The sequence below is a fragment of the Rattus norvegicus genome, chromosome 8 (assembly GCF_036323735.1).
Source record: "Rattus norvegicus strain BN/NHsdMcwi chromosome 8, GRCr8, whole genome shotgun sequence".
Taxonomy (NCBI): Eukaryota; Metazoa; Chordata; class Mammalia; order Rodentia; family Muridae; genus Rattus; species Rattus norvegicus.
The window spans coordinates 115,420,848-115,441,733 of record NC_086026.1 but is presented as its reverse complement, the minus strand read 5'-3'; the positions used below and the strand labels follow the sequence as shown (position 1 = coordinate 115,441,733).

Genomic DNA, 20,886 nt, shown 5'->3' with positions numbered 1-20,886 from the left:
CTTTCCACAGATGCAATTCTTCCTCCTGTGTTTGGAGGAGGTGTTTGCTGTGAACATGGTGCATTCCGCCCGAGACTCCAGATTCTTGCAAACAAACTGCTTGTGTGACATCTCCTCTCGGATGTTCAATGCTAAGTGGAATCTAGTATGTCTGAGATGGAACTCTTGGATGCTACCTGTAACTCATTCTTCCTACTGTCTCAGAAGGACACACTGACCCCATCCATTCAGACGCGCAAGCCCTAAGCCCAGGAGTTTCCCTCTATTTCCGCGTTTGTGTCCAATCATTAAGTGTTCTGCTGTCTCTAATCACACAGCAGAACTGATCTTGCTGCTCTGTCCCACTGCTGCTGTCCTGTCTCTTGCCTGGCCCAGTTGTAACCTTGAATTCATATTTCCTTCACACCTAGAGTGATGATTAAGACATTAAGACAGGTCATGTGACTCCCAGGTGATCTGGGCTGCTCCCCTCTGAGCTTGTCACCCCGGCTTCCCTTCACCTCTGGCTCTAGCCACTATGTATGCCTTGCTTGTCCCTGCCTTTTGCGATTCTTTCTCCTAGAATTCCTCTTTCTTCCGAATTTCCTATGATTGAATCCTATGCATTTCATCCAAGTGGGACCTTTTCAGAAAGGCCTGCCCTGACTTCACGTCTTACATGGGTTAGAGTCCCTTCCCAGCCACACTCCCAGTAGAGTCAATTAAGCTACCTGTTTTGATGTCCTTGTAGCCATCATTACCTCTTGAAAGAATATGGTCTGCCCATGGAGTGTGTGAGTTTGTTCTGGTCGGAAATATGTCTGCCAAACCCATCCCTGCATGTCAGTCAGCACGTGAGGGTGACGAAGGCGGTGGCAGCCATGGTGGTCACATTGCTGGTGAAAGGTGGGTGTGGGGACCATGGCCGAGGCAGTCATACTGGTAATATTGGTAATGAGTTTCATGTGCTGGTAGTGGTGATGACCGTGCTGGTGACTGTGGTCACACCAATAGTGGGAAGAGGTGGTAACAGAGATGACCGTGACAATGCCGGCTGTAAGTGTGTGGCAGGAAACTTGCTAAGTATAGAGAAAGAGTACACACGAAACCTCTGAATTCAATGACCTTGCCAATCTTACTTAGAATTTTACGGCTTTGTTTTAATAAGGGGAAGCAATTCAGATTGGGTCTGTGGTAACACTGTCCATTTGCATTAGCATTTCCACAGTCCTGGAAGTCCTCCCGTCCCAGGCCAGTGGTCTCCCCTAACCTCACAACTTTTCTGTCTCCACAGTTCCCTTCCTTGCATCCTGCCAGAAAGACTCCCTTGCCGACCTTATATTCTTGGTGGACGAGTCCGTGGGGACCACACAAAATCTGAGGGATCTGCAGAACTTCCTGGAGAATGTCACCAGCTCTGTGGATGTGAAGGACAATTGCATGAGGCTTGGGCTGATGAGCTTCAGTGACAAGGCTCGGACTGTGTCTTCTCTGAAGTCAAGCACCAGCCAGTCTGACTTCCAGCAGCAAATCCAGAAGCTCTCGCTCCGGACGGGGGCATCTAATGTTGGGGCCGCCATTGAGCACATGAGGACAGAAGGCTTCTCAGAGTCCAGTGGCAGCAGAAAGGCACAGGGGGTCCCCCAGATTGCTGTGCTGGTCACCCACAGAGCGTCAGATGATGCGGTGCGGGAGGCTGCGCTGGACCTGCGCTTACAGGGTGTAACTATGTTTGCAATGAGCGTCCAAGGGGCCAACAACACACAGCTAGAAGACATAGTGTCATACCCTTCCAGACAGAGCATTTCCACACACAGCTCCTACAAGCACTTGGAATCATACAGTGGGAACTTCCTGAAGAAGATCCACAATGAAATCTGGACCCAGGTGTCTACCCATGCTGAACAAATGGAGCTGGATAAAACTGGTATGTCTAGAAGACTCTTGTTATTACATGGCTAATGGGAATGGTTGCCTGGGGTTGGAGCAGGAGTGGGCATTGGGCCAAACTCAGGGAACTTTTAAGGGTTGCGAGAACGTTAAAAAAAAACTGAATTTGGGGGTAATGGTTGCATAGCTATAAATATGCCAAAATCCATTAGACAACATACTCGGACAATGGATCGATTTTATTAATGCACAAACTGTGCCTCGGTAAGATGTAATAAAGCCATCCACACAATACATAAAACATTTTTTATAGTGTAGATGGACACGGAGAAGAAACATAATCTATCGTCTCACCTTCAGATAACACTGGACTTGGCTTGTTTTCTTAATGTTGTCTCTTTGCTTGTCGCCCTGTCTCTGTTTCTGTTAGTTTGCTAACTAGAGCATTAACAAATCAAAGGGCATTTATAGTATCCAAACTCCAGACACTGTAACAGTGAGAACTGCCGGTGTCCAGGAGCCTGACCATTTATGTCCTGTGACCAGAGAGCATTTTCTCTTCCTAGACATTATAAGGTAGAAACTAAATTGCAGTTAAAAAAGACTGTTAGGGGTGTGGCATCCTACCAGAAAGTCGGTTTTGTGACTGACAGGTCTAGCGTCACCCGGTTGACAACAAACGTCTATTTTAAAAGTCACATCTACACATCGGTAGCTTTATCTCTGTCTGACTGAACTGTGAGGCCTTCTGTCAAGGGGCAGATTTCATCGCTGCCTAATTGAATGGTGGACATGTCCTACAGCTCCTGTTCAAGGGTTAGCTCCCACCAGCTAGTGAGCTGTAAACGAGATGACTTGTGAGTTTATTTAATTAGGAACAGATTATTGTGTGGGTAGGAGGTGTTTGTGGCACAGGCCCGTGTGTGGCCTAACACTTCTGTGGAGTTGAGAGGACAGTGTTTGAATCACTTCTTGCTTTTCCACCATGGGTTCTAAGGGTTGGACTCAGGGAGTCGGGCTGGCCCGGTGATCGCTCTACTCTTTGAGCAATTTTGCTGTCCCTAATTTTATTTAATTAAATATAGTGGGTGGGGTTTTTTGTATATGTACATGTGCTCCTGCGTGTGTACATATACATGTGTGTCTGCATGTAGAGACCAGAGGTCACTGTCTGTCTTCAATTGTTTCCCACCTTGTTTTTCGAGGTTGGGTCTCTCATTGTTCCTGATGCCCCCAGGTTCCACTAGACTGAGTGGCCAACAAACCCTAGGGGTCTTCCTGACTCTGCCTTCCCAGCACTGGGATTACAGACATGCGTGGCCCCTCCGCACTTAATGCAGGTGCTGTGCTCGAAGGCAGCTCCTCATACTTGGTCAGCAAGGGCTTTCCTGGCTGGGCTCTAAGTTGGTAAGAGCATCAGTGATTGGTGCTGCCTGGTATGTGTGTGAGAGGGCGGAGGTGCAGGGAAGCCTTGGGCTCTGCTGTGCCCCATATGCTCTCTTTACCATCTCTGGCCACTGCTGCCTCACTTCTGGTGAGCCCTCAGCTCTTTATTAATTACGCATCAGTTCTCTTGGCTCACTCTCAAGGTTTGCAAGGGCAAACCAACCCTGTGCTTTGCTGAGGATCGTGATCTCAGCCCCAGAGCCTTGTGTACTGATTTCATAGTTGTAATTCTCTGGGTTGGACTTATTTTCAGTATTCTTTATTTCTTAAGGAACGGTTGCTCAGAGCTTACAGCGGTGTCAGGAATCATTAACTGCTCCAAAGCTGCTAACAACAAGAATTCTAAAACGGCCAAGTTGCCCCGTGTTTAGGAGATTGGCTCATTTATGTAAGGAGATGATAGCATGGGGAACGTACAGATTGAAAACGGGCTCTTCATTTACTGGCTGTGTGATCTTAGATAAATCGCTATGCCTTGCTGTGCTTCTGTGTCTTCTCAAGATGGCGATACATTTCAAAGGTTAAAATGGACAGAAAGATCCAGGTTCCACACCAACCCAGGGGCCTGTTTTGTTTTTGTTTTTGTTGTTGTTGTTGTTGGTTTTTGTTTGTTTTGTTCTGTTTTCTTGAGACAGGGTTTCTCTGTGTAGCCCCTGGCTGTCCTGGAACTCACTCTGTAAATGAGGCTGGCCTCGAACTCAGAGGTCTGCCTGCCTCTGCCTCCGGAGTGCTGGGATTAAAGGCCTGTGTCATCACCGCCTGGTTCCGAGGCCCTGCTCTTTAGATCCTGTACAGCCCATGCTCCCTCACAAAGCCCGGGATGAAGTTCACTGGAGATGCTCTGTGATTGACAGAGGGCTCACTGCCCACACTCACATGTTTGTTTCCTTTGTAGGCTGTGTGGACACAAAGGAGGCCGATATCTATTTCCTTATTGATGGGTCGTCCAGCATCCGCAGGAAAGAGTTTGAGCAAATCCAGATATTCATGTCCTCCGTGGTAGACATGTTTCCCATTGGCCCCAACAACGTCCGGGTTGGAGTTGTACAGTACTCACACAGGAACGAAGTGGAATTTCCTGTCTCTCAATACACGAAGGGCATCGAATTGAGGAAGGCTGTTTGGAACATTAAGCAACTCAAAGGTGGTACATTCACTGGGAAAGCCCTGGATTTCATCCTGCCAATAATCAAGAAGGGAAAGTCAGAGAGGATCCACGAAGTCCCCTGCTACCTCATCGTGCTGACTGATGGGAAATCAAACGACAGCGTTCTAGAACCTGCCAACAGACTGAGGGCCGAGCACATCACCATTCACGCCGTTGGGATTGGCGAGGCGAACAAGACACAGCTGCAACAAATTGCTGGGAAAGACGAAAGGGTTAGCTTTGGGCAGAATTTTGATTCTCTGAAGTACATAAAAAACGAAATTGTCCACCGCATCTGCTCTGATAAAGGTAAGGAAACCAAAGCGAAACCCAGAAAGGGCTGCATAAGAGTCAGGTGTGGGTGGGAATGTAGCTCAGTGGTTAGGGCACTTGTTTGGAATGGAGGAGCCCTAGGTTTAAGCCTCAGCCCTGCAAAGCAAGCAAGAGAGCAAACACAACGACAGAACCAAAGTTGGGTATTGTAGAAGGTGGCTGAGGTTCTCACTGGAGCGAGGACAGGATGCAAAATATGGGTGATTTGTTTTCCTGAGACACTGGGAAGAGAAGCAAAGACTCAAACGTGTGATACTGCGGGCAGAATCCCACGTCACGGGATTCATCTTCCTCCTTTCCCTGCTCTGACCGCAAGACGGCTGTCATATACAGTCGGGGTCTAAGAGGAGGAAGATGAGCAGGACTGATCCCAGTGTCTCCTGCCTTGACTCCATCCAGGAAAAGGAGAAGAACTCCAGGAAACACAGTACAGAGGGCACCGTAGAGTAGATTCTTCTTCAGAGAAGAAGGTTCGAGGCTGAGGTGAGGAGGTTGGCACATTGTTTATAGTTCAGGTATCTAGTCGTGGACGAGGAAATGAGTCCTAACTAGTAAGTGGAGCTTAGAATGCCAAGGAGCCTGGGCCTGAGGAACCAGACCACAGCAGTGTACCCCAGGGCAGGTGCTGCTGGACTGAAGTCTCTGATAGGAATACTTCAAGCTCGAGGTTCCAGAATGTTACTGCTCCTTTTCTCTTCTGCAATAGGCTGGAGGGAAGGGGTTCAGGTTTTCTGGACAGGCAGGGGCTTCTACCTTAGGTTAAAACTGAAGTTGCGCTCCTCACCTCCCAAATGTGGAAGGCGGGACCTGAAGGCAGCATGCTGTACTTAGTTTTGATGGTAGCACCCAGAAGAGGCTGGGCCACTGTTGCTCAGTTACTGGTTCAAACTTAGTCAGGGGAAGGGGTGGCGGGAGTCATGTCTTATTGCAAGGGAGGCTGGGACAAGCATTTTTCTGCTTGGAAAAGATCTGCCTGGATTAAACTTGATTAACAGGCAAAAATGGGAAAACATATTGATTAGCATTCTAGAAGCAGACCCTATCACATGTAAAAATAAGGGAGTAGCTTCCATGAATGCTAGATGCATATAAAATGATCTAGTCCTTTCTATGTGCCTGTCACACACAGAAATATTGCTAGCAGTTCACTTTACCTTGGGGCTTTGTTAAAGCCATATTCATATTTTTTTAATCTTAAAGATTTTAAAAAGTTTTATTTCACATGTACGAGTGTTTGGTCTGTATATATATATGTGTGTACCATGTAGATGCTGTGTTTGCAGAGGTCGGAAGAAAGCATCAGAACCACTGGGACTGGAGTTATAGACAGTTGTTAGCTGTTGTGTGGGTGCTGGGACTTAAACCTAGGTCCTCCGCAAAGGAAACAAGTATTCTAAACTGCTGAAGTGTCTCTCCAGCCTCAATAACACTCATTTTCAAAAGTTTATAGAAGTCGTACATGCGTGTGTGTGTGTGTGTGTGTGTGTGTGTGTGTGTGTACCCTATTCCTATAAGGACCATGTATGTTTGTGTGTGTGTGTATGTGTGTGTGTGTGTGTGTGTGTGTGTGTGTGTGTGTATGAAGGAATAGTCCATGGTGAATGAATATATGTGTGTACTAAAGCATGTAATATCCTAAAAAATCTTTTCACTACTCATTTTCTAGAGTTGACTTATTTATCAAATAATTTAAAATTATCCCAGAAATAATGCTGCTTTAAGATTACTTAGATTTATGTTTTTCATGACTATTTTAAATTAGTTTCATGACTAATGCTTAAATGAAACATTAGTCCCAGAAATGTTGAGAATTGGTTACTTTGGCTCTGCTTAACTTTTAAAATCACCATCACATCTTTAACATTTAACTTGAAGCTTGGTATTTCTGTGTACTTAAGAGTTATGAATGAATGAATGATGAATGAGTGAATGAATGGATGATGAACGAGTGATGAATGAATGATGAATGAGTGATGAATGAATGATGAATGAGTGATGAGTGAGTGATGAGTGAGTGATGAATGAATGATGCATGAATGATGAAAGAGTGATGAAAGAATGATGAATGAGTGATGAGTGAGTGATGAGTGAGTGATGAATGAATGATGCATGAATGATGAAAGAGTATACATGAATAATGCATGAATGATGCATGAATGATGGCTGCACGAATGATAAATGAATGGGTGATTGTGTGGACGAAGGACTGGGGTTGTCCTTAGTGAATTTCCGATGCAGGGTTCTTGTTAGGCTTCTTCTACCAAAGTCACAAGTAAAAATGTCAACCGTAACAGCCATGCCCTGGGCCGATTTTGCACTTTTCTCATAAGTGCATTTGTTACTGTTTACTGTGCCCTCGTATCTAAGAATCACACCAATTCCTGATCTCTTTCTCCCATACAGGATGTGAAGACATGAAGGCCGACATCATGTTCTTGGTGGACAGTTCTGGAAGCATAGGGCTTACAAATTTTGAGAAAATGAAAACTTTCATGAAAAACCTGGTGGGGAAGATTGAGATCGGCGCCGACAGATCCCAAGTCGGTGTCGTTCAGTTCAGTGACTACAATAAAGAAGAGTTCCAGCTTAATAAATACTCCACACGTGAGGAAGTTTATGCCGCCATAGATGGAATGTCTCCCATCAACAGAAACACTTTGACCGGAAGTGCACTAACCTTCGTAAATGAATACTTTGACATTTCCAAGGGGGGGCGTCCCCAGGTCAGAAAGTTCCTCATCCTCCTCACAGATGGAGAAGCCCAGGATGAAGTGGGGGGTCCGGCCATGGCGCTCAGGAGCAAAAGTGTGACTATCTTCTCTGTGGGTGTGTACGGTGCTAACAGGACTCAGTTGGAGGAGATCAGTGGGGAGGGAAGCCTGGTTTTCCATGTTGAGAACTTTGATCATCTGAAGACCATAGAGAGTAAACTCATCTTTCGAGTGTGTGCTCTGCATGGTAAGTGCCCCACCCCTTTTCCCTTTAAGCCTCCAGGGTGGGAGATATTGACTTAAAAGAGGGCTGCACTCTGGTCTCCGCCACTTCCTAGACTTCCGTGTTTTAAGTTGTATCCATATTTTTTTATGCATCTGGATGTTTAGTCTGCATGTATGTCTGTGTACCACATGGCACTCAGAGCCTACAGAGGTCAGAAGAGTGTTTCAGACCCCCTGGACCTAGAGCTACAGATGATTGTGAGCTGCCGTGTGGGTGCTGGAAACTGAACCTGAAACTTCTGGAAGAACAATGTTCTTAATTGCTAAGCCACCTTTCCAGTTCCCTTTTCTTTGGTCTTAAAAAGTATCTTTATTTTAAAACCTATAGAATTGAGCATATTCTGATATCCTCATACACCCCCTCTCTTCTTCCTTTCTTGGTTCCCCCTCCCATTAATCCCTTTTGTTTCTGTAGATATTTTTACTTCTGCTTTTTGTCAGTTATAATGCTTTCATGTATCTATAGATTATCTAGGGCAGGAAGTAATTAGAAGCATAAGTGCATCTTCCTTTTAGCTATAATAAATGGCAACCTAAACAGACCTGATCTAGCAAGAACACCCCTCACATTTTAAATACCAAGTGTGCATTTTTATTGATTGGCATTCTTAACTTCTGGTAGCCAGGCATTTGTCTGTTCATGTACTTGTGAAATTGCAGTGTGTGCCTGATGGCTTAAGGTTACCACATTTCTCTCCTAAATCATAATGTTTTTTAAAAAGTATTGAGCAATCTTCAGTTTGAGCCAAAATCCTGCTTCACAGATGCTAGTCGGGAACTCTACCACTGAACGGCCTCCCAGCCCAGATGCTATCAGATTTAACCTCTCTAGAACCACAGTTAGCTATTGGCCTGCATAAGGCCTGAAGACTCACATTTATTGAAATGTAAATAAGAAATACCCAATTTAATAAAAATGGAAGAAAAAAAATAAAAAACTATAGAAGTAATAAAATAAGAAATGAAAAAACAAAAGAAAAGATGTTAGGAGGAGAAAACTTAAAAAAAAAAAACCAACCCCCCCCAAAAGACCAAAAAAACAAACAAAAAACCAAAAAAAACAAAACAAAACAAAACCCAAAAACAAAACAAAACAAAACAAAAAAAACCCAAAACAAAACAAAACTCAACCAAACAAAAAAACCCTGTCCTGTGCTGATCTGTGGCGGCTGAGGGAGCAAATGAAAACCTAAGAAGTCTGTTGTGTGTTCTCCTGGCAACATAGAAACATTCATTGGGTTTCATCCTTCAAAATTTGAGTGTTTAGAATTTTTAGAAGTTAACAAATGAAACACTTTGTTGCAATCTGAGCTTTAGATGTTATCTTGGGCCTCTCCAGTAACTGACTGGAGTCCTCTTTGTCTACACCCGGCAGTGATTGATTCTTGGGCTCTTGATAGCATGGAGAGGAATCCTAAAGGACCAGACCTTCAACTTGAGACTCTTCATTTGGAAAAATACTAATGTTGCCAGGGCCCTGTCTGGTGCACAAGGTGAAACTGCCTCATATAGCAACTGCCCTGCAAATGTTTTTCAAGTCATGCTCAGTCACCGAGTCTCAGTGAAGCCATTGTCACAGGCTTTCACAGGGATAGCTTGAGCTTATCCACACTGTCTGGGACTTGGATAATTGAGAGCCTTACTGGCTGAAATAAAGACTGGAGGGAAAGCAGGCTGGTAGGAAGTGAAGGAGAATGGAAACTTTAGAGGGCAGATGCGTAGTTTATCAAGGAAGAAAATTACTATGAGAGTCTAGACTTTGCAGACCACCAGAGTGGTCTGTTGGCTTTGAAAGTTTAAGAGGACATGAGACCAGGGAAGCAGAGATGGGCACTTTCATCCCCCCTAACTTATATCCATCCATTCCTATGTTTGAATTCTGGAGGCCAGGATGGAGCTTAATGTGTATTAAGTGAGGAGTTCCCTGATACATCTGGGGAGATTTGTTTACTGGGGGCACAGAAGACAGCAGGAGTCAGAGAGAATGGAATTCAATCCCCTGTCCACACAATGAGCTGCAGGCAGTCTTTGCAAACCCTAGCACGGTCTGCCATTATGATTGCCCTTGAATTGGCTTCTGACATTGTTTTTATGCTGAAAGCTAATTAGCAAAGGCACCATTGGGTTGGGATGGTGTGGTACAAGGGCCACCAGCCGTGAAACCCCTTAGCTAAGAGTACATGCACCCTTAGAATCCTGCTCAGCAACCTGTCCTTGACTGAGCTTTGGTTTCTTTCTCTGTAAAAATGACAGCAACCACCGTGAAGAAGCAAGTGAGACAAGGGTTGGGGGAATGGTCAATTGGCAAAGTACTTGCCTTAGAAACATGGAGATCTGAGATTGATTGACCCCCAACACCCATTTGAAAAAGCCAGATTTTAACCTCAGTGCCTGTAACCTCAGTGTTGAGGTAGAGACAGACAGAGCCTTGGGGCTCGCTGGCCAGCCAGCCCAGGCTACCTGGTGAGTTCCAGGCCAGTGAGAGACCTTATTTCTGAACCAAGGTAGACAGCGTTCTGAGGAATGAAACCTGAGGTTGAATTTTGGTCTCCACATGCACACCGCTGTGCCTATATGAGAATCCAGTCATGGGTGATGAGGTTGGGACGTCATGTACCTAGGATGCTCAATGGTCAAAGTTGACCACATTCTGTCCTCTCGGTGTGTGTAAGTGGCATGGTGGAGTTTATGAATGCCTGTGGTTTATTTTTTTTTTCCAGATTGCAAGAGGATTGAACTCTTAGACATTGTGTTTGTGCTGGACCACTCAGGCAGCATCGGTCCACGGGAGCAAGAAAGCATGATTAACCTCACCATCCACCTGGTGGAGAAGGCAGACGTTGGCAGGGACAGAGTTCAGTTCGGAGCTCTCATGTATTCCAACAACCCCGAGATTCTTTTCTACCTTAACACTTACTCGAGCAGATCGGCCATCACCGAGCACCTGAAGAGGCCCAGGGACACCAGAGGGGATACCTACACTGCCAAGGCCCTTCAGCACGCCAACATCCTGTTCATGGAAGAGCATGGCAGCCGCCTGAAGCAGAACGTGAGACAGCTGATGATTGTCATCACCGATGGCGAGTCCCACGACCGAGATAAACTCAACGACACAGCACGGGAGCTCAGAGACAAGGGAATCACCATCTTTGCAGTTGGCGTAGGCCGTGCCAACCAGGATGAACTGGAGACCATGGCAGGGAAGAAAGAAAATACTATCCATGTGGACAATTTCGACAAACTGAGAGACATTTACTTGCCTCTACAAGAGATTCTGTGCAATAATTCACAAGAGAGTAAGCCACTATAACCATTGCTTAATAGTTTGTTCCTTGAGACTCGATTATGACATAGTTGATCACATTCAACTCCTCCCTCTAACTCCTCCCAGACCCACCCCTCACATACATCTCCACTCCCCTAGCTTTGTGTCTTCTTTTCCAGTTTGTGTTGCCCAAATACTTGAGGATGTGGGGCTAGCTATTAGAGCTACAACCTTAAAGAAAACAGTCTATCTCCCCGCAGAGGCTACTCACTGCAAACAGCTCCTCAGGGGTAGAGACTCTTGATCCCTTCCAATTCCATGACAGAACGTTGACTGATGTCATGCAAGACTTAGTCACAACTACTCTCCTATCATGCCCTGAAGACACTGTACTATCTTGTCCTCTTCAACCTCTGGCTCGTACAGTCTTTCCACCCCCTGTTCCATGATGGCATCTGGGCTTTTGGGTGTGGGATATATGCACGTGTACTTACTCCTATGTGTTCATGTGTGCCAAGTGTGTGTACCACCCCTCCTCCCATCGGTCCTGTTGCTATGCAGGCCCCTCCTGTCACACCACTGTCTACAGCATTTTGGAAGCCTTCTAACTCCAACTGTTAATACACTTCTCCCATCTCGTCTGTTGCCCCTGCCCTTTTCATGTCTTCCTTGCTGTTCTGAAATTTCTCTGCCTCTCTGTGTACATCGGTTTGCCCACGGAACACCCAGCTTATCGCTTGCCTGCAGCTAATCTGCCTAACAAGTTTAAGCTTTTGTTTGCTCCATGCTCCCAGACTCCAGCCCTTGTCTTTCCCTTGGTGTTAGTGCTTTGGTGCAAAGCTTGTTGTGATGAGCTTGTCTCATCTGCCCCCCATCAAAAGGCTTTGGGTTACTCAGCTCTTGTTCATTGCTGGGTCTCTGCCAAATCTAATACATCACTGAGACCGGCCTTGCCCTAGGAATATGGATGCTTCTTCATTTTTATCGCCCATGTTACCTTTCAGAAATGGATGCCGAAATGGAGTTTGTTTTAAGGAGCCACACTTGTGAAACAAAAAGGAAGGCAGGGTAGGCAGAAGTCAGCCAGTGGTGCACGTCCAGTGAAGCTGTAAACTTGTATCGCTGGTGTAAGCACTTCCCAGGACGGCTGCCCGGTGTCAGGCTAAGATAGCAAGGATGAGGTGAGAAGGGCGTGTGGACTGCCCTGGGAAAGATGTGTCATCTGCAAGACATCTCTATACGGAAATGAGGCCTGAAGGAGCGGACAGCTGGAGCCTCCACTAACTGCAGGAAACTTAATCTTTCTTGAAGGCTTGTCTGGGCAGCTTGGCTCTCTGTCTGCCCCTCTCCTTTACAGGGAATTGTGGGACACCGGACAAGCCATGGTTATCATTTGTGATTGTTCTTCTGCTGTTTCAGAGCCAGGGAGTCTGGCTGGAAGTGGGAGAAAGTTATCCCTTGGTTTTAGAATATTTCATACTGAGCTTCAGGGAGATGGTCTTGTGCACTGTCTATGGACAGTACACGCTTGTCTCATACATGTCTAATATCGAGACATAAAACTGCAGTAGAAGAGTCTATTTTATCTGCTTTTATGGGTTTAGCCAACTCTGAATTCTCCTTTCTCTACATACACAATTAGAATCATGTGTCATAAGCTGGTCAGGACTATTTACTATGCTATTGTGTGCCCAGAGTGTTTTGGAAGTGATACTATTGAATACACGTGTAAACTGGCAACATCAGCAACAGCAGAAGTTTCAACAATACCCCGTGGTATTGCTACCTAGCCTGTTCTGATCTGCAGACATTGCAGAGACTTCCAGGCTTGCAAAATATCTCTTCCTGAGAATATTCAATCTGTTCAAATTACCTCCTTCCTTTCTGAATAGCCTGCAGTATCTCTCCCAATAACTCATGCAAATATAATTACACTGTGAAAAACGTCCATTACCCCACCCTTTCCTGGTATTTTTCCTTCTCCTTGCGGTTCAATCATCGAGTCTCTCTTCTGCTAATTTATCTCAATTCGCCGCTAATGCAAAACAATTTAAGTATTTAGCAAAGCAATTTAAGTATCTCAGTAATGGAACAATTTAGAATGATGCACGAGGAAATAATTTATACTTCTCCTTTCTGTTGCAGCTTGTAACCTTCCAGAAGCTGATGTGATTTTCCTTTGTGATGGCTCTGACATGGTGTCTGATTCAGATTTTGTTGCCATGACAACTTTCTTGTCAGACTTAATTGATAATTTTGACATTGAGTCTCAAAGACTGAAAATCGGGATGGCTCAGTACGGGAGCCGGTATCAGGAAATTATTGAGTTGGAAAGCTCTCTGAACAAAACTCAGTGGAAATCTCAGGTCCACAGTGTGGCTAAGAGCAAGGGGCTTCCACGAATTGACTTTGCTCTTAAGCATGTGAGTGACATGTTCGACCCTTCGGTTGGCGGGAGAGGAAACGCTGGTGTCCCTCAGACTTTGGTTGTTATAACATCTAGTTATCCGCACTATGATGTGTCAAGAGCAGTGAAGGTCCTGAGAGAACTTGGCATCTGTATCCTGGCTTTGGGAATAGGAAATGTTTATAAGGGACAGCTTCTGCCCATCACAGGCAATTCAGAAAAAATAATTACGTTCAAAGACTTTAATACACTAAAGAATGTGGACGTGAAGAAAAGAATGGTCCGTGAAATTTGCCAGAGCTGCGGGAAAGCCAGTGAGTGTCTCGCCGTTGTTTGGTTTTATTAGAGGCTTCCTGTGCCCTTGTTTCCGAAGGTTGTATTATGGGCCGGCCCCTTTGGAATCCATTTAGGACAATGTGTGGTGAGAAGAGATGTTGATTGTTGCTTCTCCCTGGAAGCTTGGGCTTAGTCAGCCTTCCTCAGTGGCAGGATTGGTACAGAGCATAAGGGGATGGGATTGGCTGTGTCCTGTAGGCATCCCCATCCTCTCACTACAACCAGTTTCTCCTCCTTTCATACACGGAGCTCTGTGTCCTGTACAAGTCCTCTAGACTATGCTCTTCATCTGATTGGATGTAAGGAAAATGAATATTTACTATTGAAACTGTTTCAGTATAGTTAAACTAGTAAAGGACTCGGTATGCGTGTGCTGTGTATGTGTGTATGTGTGTGTGTATATCTTTATATGTATGTATAGAGTGGGCTTTAAACTTTTTATTTTTATGGTTTTGCTTCTGTATATGGATGTTTTGCCTGCATGTATGTCTGTGGACCATATGCATGCAGTGATCTTAGGGTCTAGAAAAGGGATTCAGAAGCTCTGGAACATGCCTGTATGCAGCTACCTTGAGGCTGCAGTGGCCCCCAAAGGTAAGAAGAGGTTGTCAGATCCCCTGGAACTGAATTCCAAATGGTTGTGAGCCAGCCTGTGAGTACTGGAAACACATTCTGGGTCCTCTGTAAGAGCAACAAGTGATCTTAATTACTGAGCCACCTGTCCAGCCCTGTTTTGTTTCCTTTGTAAGGCAGACATCTATGTGATTGTAACATAGTAAACATTTTAGTTGTCTTTAAGGATTACTTAGTCCACAGATACAAATGGTTGCAAAGGCCTCTTGGGTACTGTGGAGGAAGGGGCTTGGCCAAGTGTGAGGGCAACAAACTGTAGGACAGTGTTCCGTCCCACAGAGGGGCCACTCTTCAGCGGCAGCTGGCAGTAGCCACAGGGCACTCGGGTTCTGTGCATTTGGGGCTGGGAGCTGGGAAGACATCACAGCAGCAGGGGTTTCTCCCTATGTGGAATTTGCGCATGGGCAGTAATCCTCCCTCCTGCTGTCTCTAGAGCCATGAGGCCTGAGTCAGTTTCTCCGAGTTCTCCATGTTTTCCCTGTCCTGCTTGGGTACTTGTGTGGAGGTAAGACGAAGGAGGAGCTCTGGGGCTGGAATTAAGAAGCCAGAGTTCTTACTCTGGAGGAGTGCCACAATGTCCCCTATTCTGAGAAGGAGCAGCAGGCAAGGATAAGAGGAGGCAGGACATGCAGCTTGCTCATTCTGTCAAGCCGGGGAGAAGGTACTCAGTCAGTTGACTGCTGTAAGCACAGTGAGAGGATGGAGACGTTGCATTAGAGGTATAGATTTCAGGCTCTACTTTTAAAAATGGACCTAACAACATGGGGCCTCATTTACCACTTGGCTGCTCTCAGTGGGAGCTGGCAGCGGACAGGCATGTGGCCCCATCTGTTCTCCAGATAGTGGTCCTTACCCCCTGGCCATTTGACTTACCCATATTACCAAACTGGCCTTTGCACAACTTGACATTTATGACTGCTAGAAATTGAATAATCTCGAGGACAGTTTAAAATATTAATGTGTTATATTCATATGAATCAGAATATGTCCTCATTGAAAGCAGGAATATTTATCCACTTACATAAAGTTATAATTTGCATTGAAACTTGTTACAATTTGCATTGAAACTTGTTATGTATAAATGGGGCCAGAGGAAGCGTTTGTGTTTTGTGTTGGTAGGATAGCCAGTATCTTCATTTTCTTGAGCATCCTCTGGGTACCGCACACCTCCTGGAGCACGACAAAATTATCTCTCCTATCTCCCAACCCCCTCCACAATCCTTGCTCCTGCTTGCTGACTAATCTAGCCTTGTTTCTTTGGTCTCCAGATTGCTTTGTGGATGTAGTGGTCGGGTTCGACATTTCCACTCACCGTCAGGGCCAGTCTTTGTTCCAGGGCCATCCCCGCTTGGAATCGTACCTCCCAGGCATCTTGGAGGACATCACCTCTATCAGAGGGGTGAGCTGTGGTGCAGGAGCAGACACACAGGTGAGCTTGGCCTTTAAGGTGAACAGTGAGCAAGAGTTCCCAGCCAAGTTCCAGATCTATCAGAAAGCAGCGTTCAACAGCTTGTTGCAAGTCACCGTCCGTGGACCAACTCATCTGAATGCACAGTTCTTACAGTCACTCTGGGATGTGTTTGAGGAAAGATCTTCATCCAGGGGCCAGGTATACAGCCTATCCCAAGTCTCTTCCCAAGTCTTCACCCCAAGTCTCTTCGTCTCTTCCCAGTGGTACCCTTGGCTTCTATCACCCCATTTTCTTCCCTCTTTCTGTAGGTCCTGCTCATCTTCTCAGACGGTCTCCAGGGTGAAAGCATCACTTTGCTGGAACAGCAGTCAGACAGGCTCAGAGAAGCAGGTAAGGAGTTGAAAATGCACACAGTGAAGCTAGGAGTATGTGACCAGGTCTCTGCCCTATGTGCTTTAGATCTTGGGATCTCCTTAGCCATTTGTAGAAGGTACTGCTGATGACATGTGTGATGTCCTTTGATTGGTTCCCATTTTTCTTCCCTTGATGCAATACTACACATTTATATTTGTATCCTTCCTCACACATGTGCCCTTGATGAACCCCAGCTGCTTGGACTGAGGGCAGTTTGGTGGCAGGAAGCGGTTAAGGAAGGAGATGCTTATCTTGGTTCACATTTGGGGGGGATACAGTCCATCATGCTGGGGAAGGCATAGTGGAGGCAGCTTCATGATGGCAGACATCCCTGTGCTGGCAGCTGCTTGCTCATATCTCAGAGGAATAGGAAGCATAGAACAGGGAATTCTGGAGGTCTGCTGGCTTTCTCTTATTCTCCAGGACTCCAGTCAAGGGGGTGGAACTGCCTATATTGAGGTCAGGTCTTCCGCTCAACTAAAAACATTCTCATGGACATACCCAAGGCTGTGCCTCGTTAAAGCCCTTGGTGCTTTGTTAAGTCAATCAGGTTGACAGTGAACGAAGAGTAGCCATTATAGGTGGGGTTAGACTAAGTCCCATCCCAGTGACAGTGGCGTTCAACGAGGTAGGCATACAGAAGTCTGGTGCTCTTGCCTCAAGTGGGTCAACTCTGGCACAGTTAATATTTCAGAGTCATGATGCAGCTAAAGCAGAGATAATGAGACAAAACCCTGTTTATAGCTTTCTCTTTGCTGCTCCCTCCCCCTCTCCTACCAACCACCATGCCCACATACTTGTTCACAGTTCACTCACTCAGATCAGGCTTCTAGAGTGTCTGACCTAAGATGCCTTTCACTGTTTCTGGTTATCCCTGCAAAAGGTAGCAGTGTGGGCTAACACAAGCACTTCTTACCCTACATCTGTATCCACCAGCTTTGGCTGAGCCTGGGGTGAGATGGAGAGGCCATGAGGAATCTATACTAAAAGGAAAAGTCCCTTAGCTGTCAAATAGGACACATCTTCTAAGACTGCCGTGAAGGAGCCCCAGACTGGCTTTGAGGATTCAGTTTTCACAGATAACCTCCCTAGGTCATGATATTTCTTGCTTTATTGCTGAGTGGTGTCATCTGCCTTGCTTAGATCCCTTCAGCACAAGGCCCTTGGATTACGTAGCAATGTCCTTAATATGACACCTGAGACTGCAGAATCTCGCCTCTGCTCCTGCTCCAGCCCAAGCCCATCCCTCACACTCGATGTTCCAGCACAGAGAACTTTCCTTCAAGGTGTTCACAGTCTCCTTCCTTCCAGTCTCCATTAGAGCTCCATTCTCCTCACCCCTCCATTCTCAGTCCTCTGTTGATCCATGTCTGGTTCTTCCCTTTGATCAACTTCTATTCATCCTCAGAGTCAGCTTAGCCAACACTTTCTCCAAGAGTCCTTCCACATCCCCTGAGACTGTCCTCCCATAGTTCCCTGAGACTGTCCTCCCATAGTTCCCTGAGACTGTCCTCCCATAGTTCCTTGAGACTGTCCTCCCATATCCCCTGAGACTATCCTCCCATATCCCCCAAGATTGTCACGAGTATCACCTCAAGCAAAGCTTTCATCACTTGATACTCTCTCCCAGAGAACTCAGAATTTTCTGATTTTGTCCATCTTATCAATTAGTCCAGGAACACTGACACAGGAAGGAATGTGCCTGACCCACTCGTCTTGTCTTCCTGGGACAATAATCAGCACACAACAGGCTCCTAAGAAGCAAGTGCTTGTTTAATGACAGGATGGATGAGTCGACAGGTAGTGGAGGAATTAATGAATCAGTGAATGAATGAATGAACTAATACTTTCATCTGAAATAGGAACCCTGGGCCCCTGTGGGATAACTGGTTTCAATAGGTATTCTAGAAAGTTCAGAACCCCATCCCAAAGATAAACAATGCCCTTCTTAAAAATTACGTTTGAATGTCCAAGAGTTGCATCAGAATTGGTGTGAGATATTGAACACCACTTTCTTCTGCTGCTTTTCAGTTGATTTATCAATATTTTCTCTTGGATTTTTTTTGGGGGGTGGTTCGTGCTAAGTCAGAGAACAGAGTCTAACGCAATTTCAGAAGTGCAGGTGAGTCTGCTGTTTATATGTTTCTAGTTCTTTGAATGCCATTTACTGAGTGGCTGAGCCCTTGGGTTTCACATGGTTCTCTTTACTAACTAGGACTTGATGCCCTGTTGGTGGTGTCCCTGAACACATTTGGTCACCATGAGTTTTCCAGCTTTGAATTTGGAAAAGGATTCGACTACAGGACTCAGCTGACCATTGGAATGATAGATCTGAGCAAGAAGCTCTCACAGTATCTGGTGAGTGGTCGGTCAGCTCCAGCGCCACAAGACCTGGGTTGGAATCTCAGTCTTTCCAGACTGCTATTGCTTGTGCTGTTAAGTTAGAGGTATAACATTTAGAATGTTAAAACATGCAAAAGTCCATAACATTGTATTTCCCCAGTGTTCTCAAGCATCGCAATTGACACATCTTTGGTTATTAGTTTAAAAAAGCTTCTTATTAGCTACATTTGGGTTTTGTTATTATGGTAGAAATGCAATATTTCTCATCTCAACAATTTGAAGTATATAGTACATGGTTGTATCAGTTTCCTGTCTGGTAGTTAGAAACAAAATAACTGGCAAAAGTAGTTAAGGCAGGAAGGGTTTGTTGGGGCTGGCAGTTGGAGAATAGAGCTGTCATGCTGGGGAAAGCCAGGCACCTGGAACCTTAGGCAGCTGGTCACACTGTGTCTACAGTTAGGAAGCCGAGTTGGGTGTAGCTGTAATTAGATTCCTCCTTTTTATCCAGCCTGTGGGATGGTGCTGCAGCCGCCCATGTTTAGTGTGGATTTCCTACCTTAATTAAACCTAATCTAGAAAAATCTCTCAGACAGGTCTAGAGGTTTGTTTCTATGGTGATTATAAGTGTTATCAAGTTTGACAACCAAGGCTGACCACTGCACTAGCTGATGTGCACATTGCTGTCCAATAGGCCTCTAGAAAGTTTTCATTTTGCAAGACTGAAACCCGTAAATCCCCAACTAGCAGTATGGCCTCTTTCTACCCCCTCTCTACAGAGCCCAGCACCCTCACTTCACTTTCTGTTCCTAAAGTTTCCCTACTTAAGATCCCTTATATTGGCCTCAGGCACCATTTGTCTGCTTGTGAATGGCTTAGCGTACTGTCCTTGAGGCCTGGCCATGTTGTAGCACGTGATAGGATTCCCTTCTTTGGTGCACTTTATCCATTCTCCTGACACTGAGGTCACTTCCACCGCTTAGCAAAGGTGAATGACACTGTGATGAACACACACGAGCAAACATCTCTTCAGGATCCTGTGCTCAGTTCCTTTGTGTGTGCACCCACAACTGGGATTATGTAATATGATAACTCCGTTTTTTAGTGCTTCGAGGAACACATCTACTGATTTCCATGTTTCAGAAGTTCTGATTTCTCTACATCTTCATGGACACTTGATGTGTTGTTTCTTCACTTCTTCCTCTATTTCCTTCTCTCCTTCCTGTCATTTCCCATCGTCTACTCCCTCATTGAATCTTTTCTTGGAAAGTAACCATCCTACTAAGTATGAGGTAATGAAATATTAATGGTTGTCTGCCTGCCTGCCTATCTACCTACCTACCTACCTATCTACCTACCTACCTACCTATGGACTGAGTCTCACCATGTGTCTCTGACTATCTTGGCCATGGAGACCAAGTCAGAATGCTCTTCTTGCCTCTAACACCCAACTACCATACTACCTTAAGGTTTTGATTTGCACTCAAAACATCATAATTTGTTTTCCCCCCTTCCTCCTGTTGTCATATTACTGAATGAATGCTTAGGGTATCAACAGTCCAACCAGCCCCTAATGTCATTAAGCAGCTCCCAATAATTATACAATAGGAATTCCAGGAGATTGTCAAATGGGAATCAAAATGTCTCAAGTTAACTTGGCCTGTGGCCGTGCAGATGCTCAGTACCCTTTCTGTTAACTGAGGTGTTTTCTTGAGTGGGGACTCTGCCTACACCATTGGTTGGCCCGTTGCCCTCTGTACAGTTTAAGTCATGAAGCCCCCTTCTTGCTTGCATCCCTCCCCCAAAGGCAGAACCTGGGTTTGTAGGTAGCTTATGATGTGTCTGAACAGGGTTCTTACATAAGAAGAGCCCTGATGACCGTGGCTCATCTCACTTTGCTTTCTTTAACGTTCCTCTCTCTTTAGGGGACCATCGCAGAACGGGCTTGCTGCTGTACATTCTGTAAATGTACAGGGATTCCAGGACCTCATGGAACCCGGGGACTCCAAGCCTCGAAGGTGCCATTGGGTTATGATTCTCTTTGCTCTAACATGCCTTGCTTTGTCGTGAGTGGGACTGAAACACAGTAGGTTGAATTTGCAAACTTTGCTCCATATAATGTAAATGCCTTGGGCATTTTCTGTAATTTTCCACAGTGTAGGAATGGGATCAGAACGGCTCATTCCAGACACTGACCCTGAGAAAAGACTCCCCCTTTCTCTTCCATATCTGTTTTGGGGGTTTGCAATTATACTTTCTAAATCTGCTTTAGACAGTCTGAAAGTGTTA

General features: G+C 45.5%; 2 protein-coding genes across 6 annotated transcripts in view; one reads left to right on the top strand and one right to left on the bottom strand.

Moving 5' to 3' along the window:
• Nucleotides 1-20,886, bottom strand: part of Rpl29 (ribosomal protein L29) — an 893,235-nt gene that overhangs the window by 507,944 nt on the left and 364,405 nt on the right. The gene's annotated exons all lie outside the window — the stretch shown is intronic.
• The window catches only part of Col6a5 (collagen type VI alpha 5 chain), a 100,313-nt gene that overhangs the window by 21,111 nt on the left and 58,316 nt on the right, over nucleotides 1-20,886 (top strand). For all 4 annotated transcript variants that reach the window (XM_008766594.4, XM_039082614.2, XM_039082612.2 and 1 more), the window contains 9 exons: nucleotides 1,274-1,906; nucleotides 4,211-4,771; nucleotides 7,199-7,753; nucleotides 10,512-11,087; nucleotides 13,202-13,777; nucleotides 15,701-16,041; nucleotides 16,152-16,233; nucleotides 18,473-18,615; nucleotides 20,523-20,615. In XM_008766594.4, coding sequence (XP_008764816.2) covers nucleotides 1,274-1,906; nucleotides 4,211-4,771; nucleotides 7,199-7,753; nucleotides 10,512-11,087; nucleotides 13,202-13,777; nucleotides 15,701-16,041; nucleotides 16,152-16,233; nucleotides 18,473-18,615; nucleotides 20,523-20,615 — 3,560 coding nt within the window. The remainder of the gene's footprint in view (nucleotides 1-1,273; nucleotides 1,907-4,210; nucleotides 4,772-7,198; nucleotides 7,754-10,511; nucleotides 11,088-13,201; nucleotides 13,778-15,700; nucleotides 16,042-16,151; nucleotides 16,234-18,472; nucleotides 18,616-20,522; nucleotides 20,616-20,886) is intronic.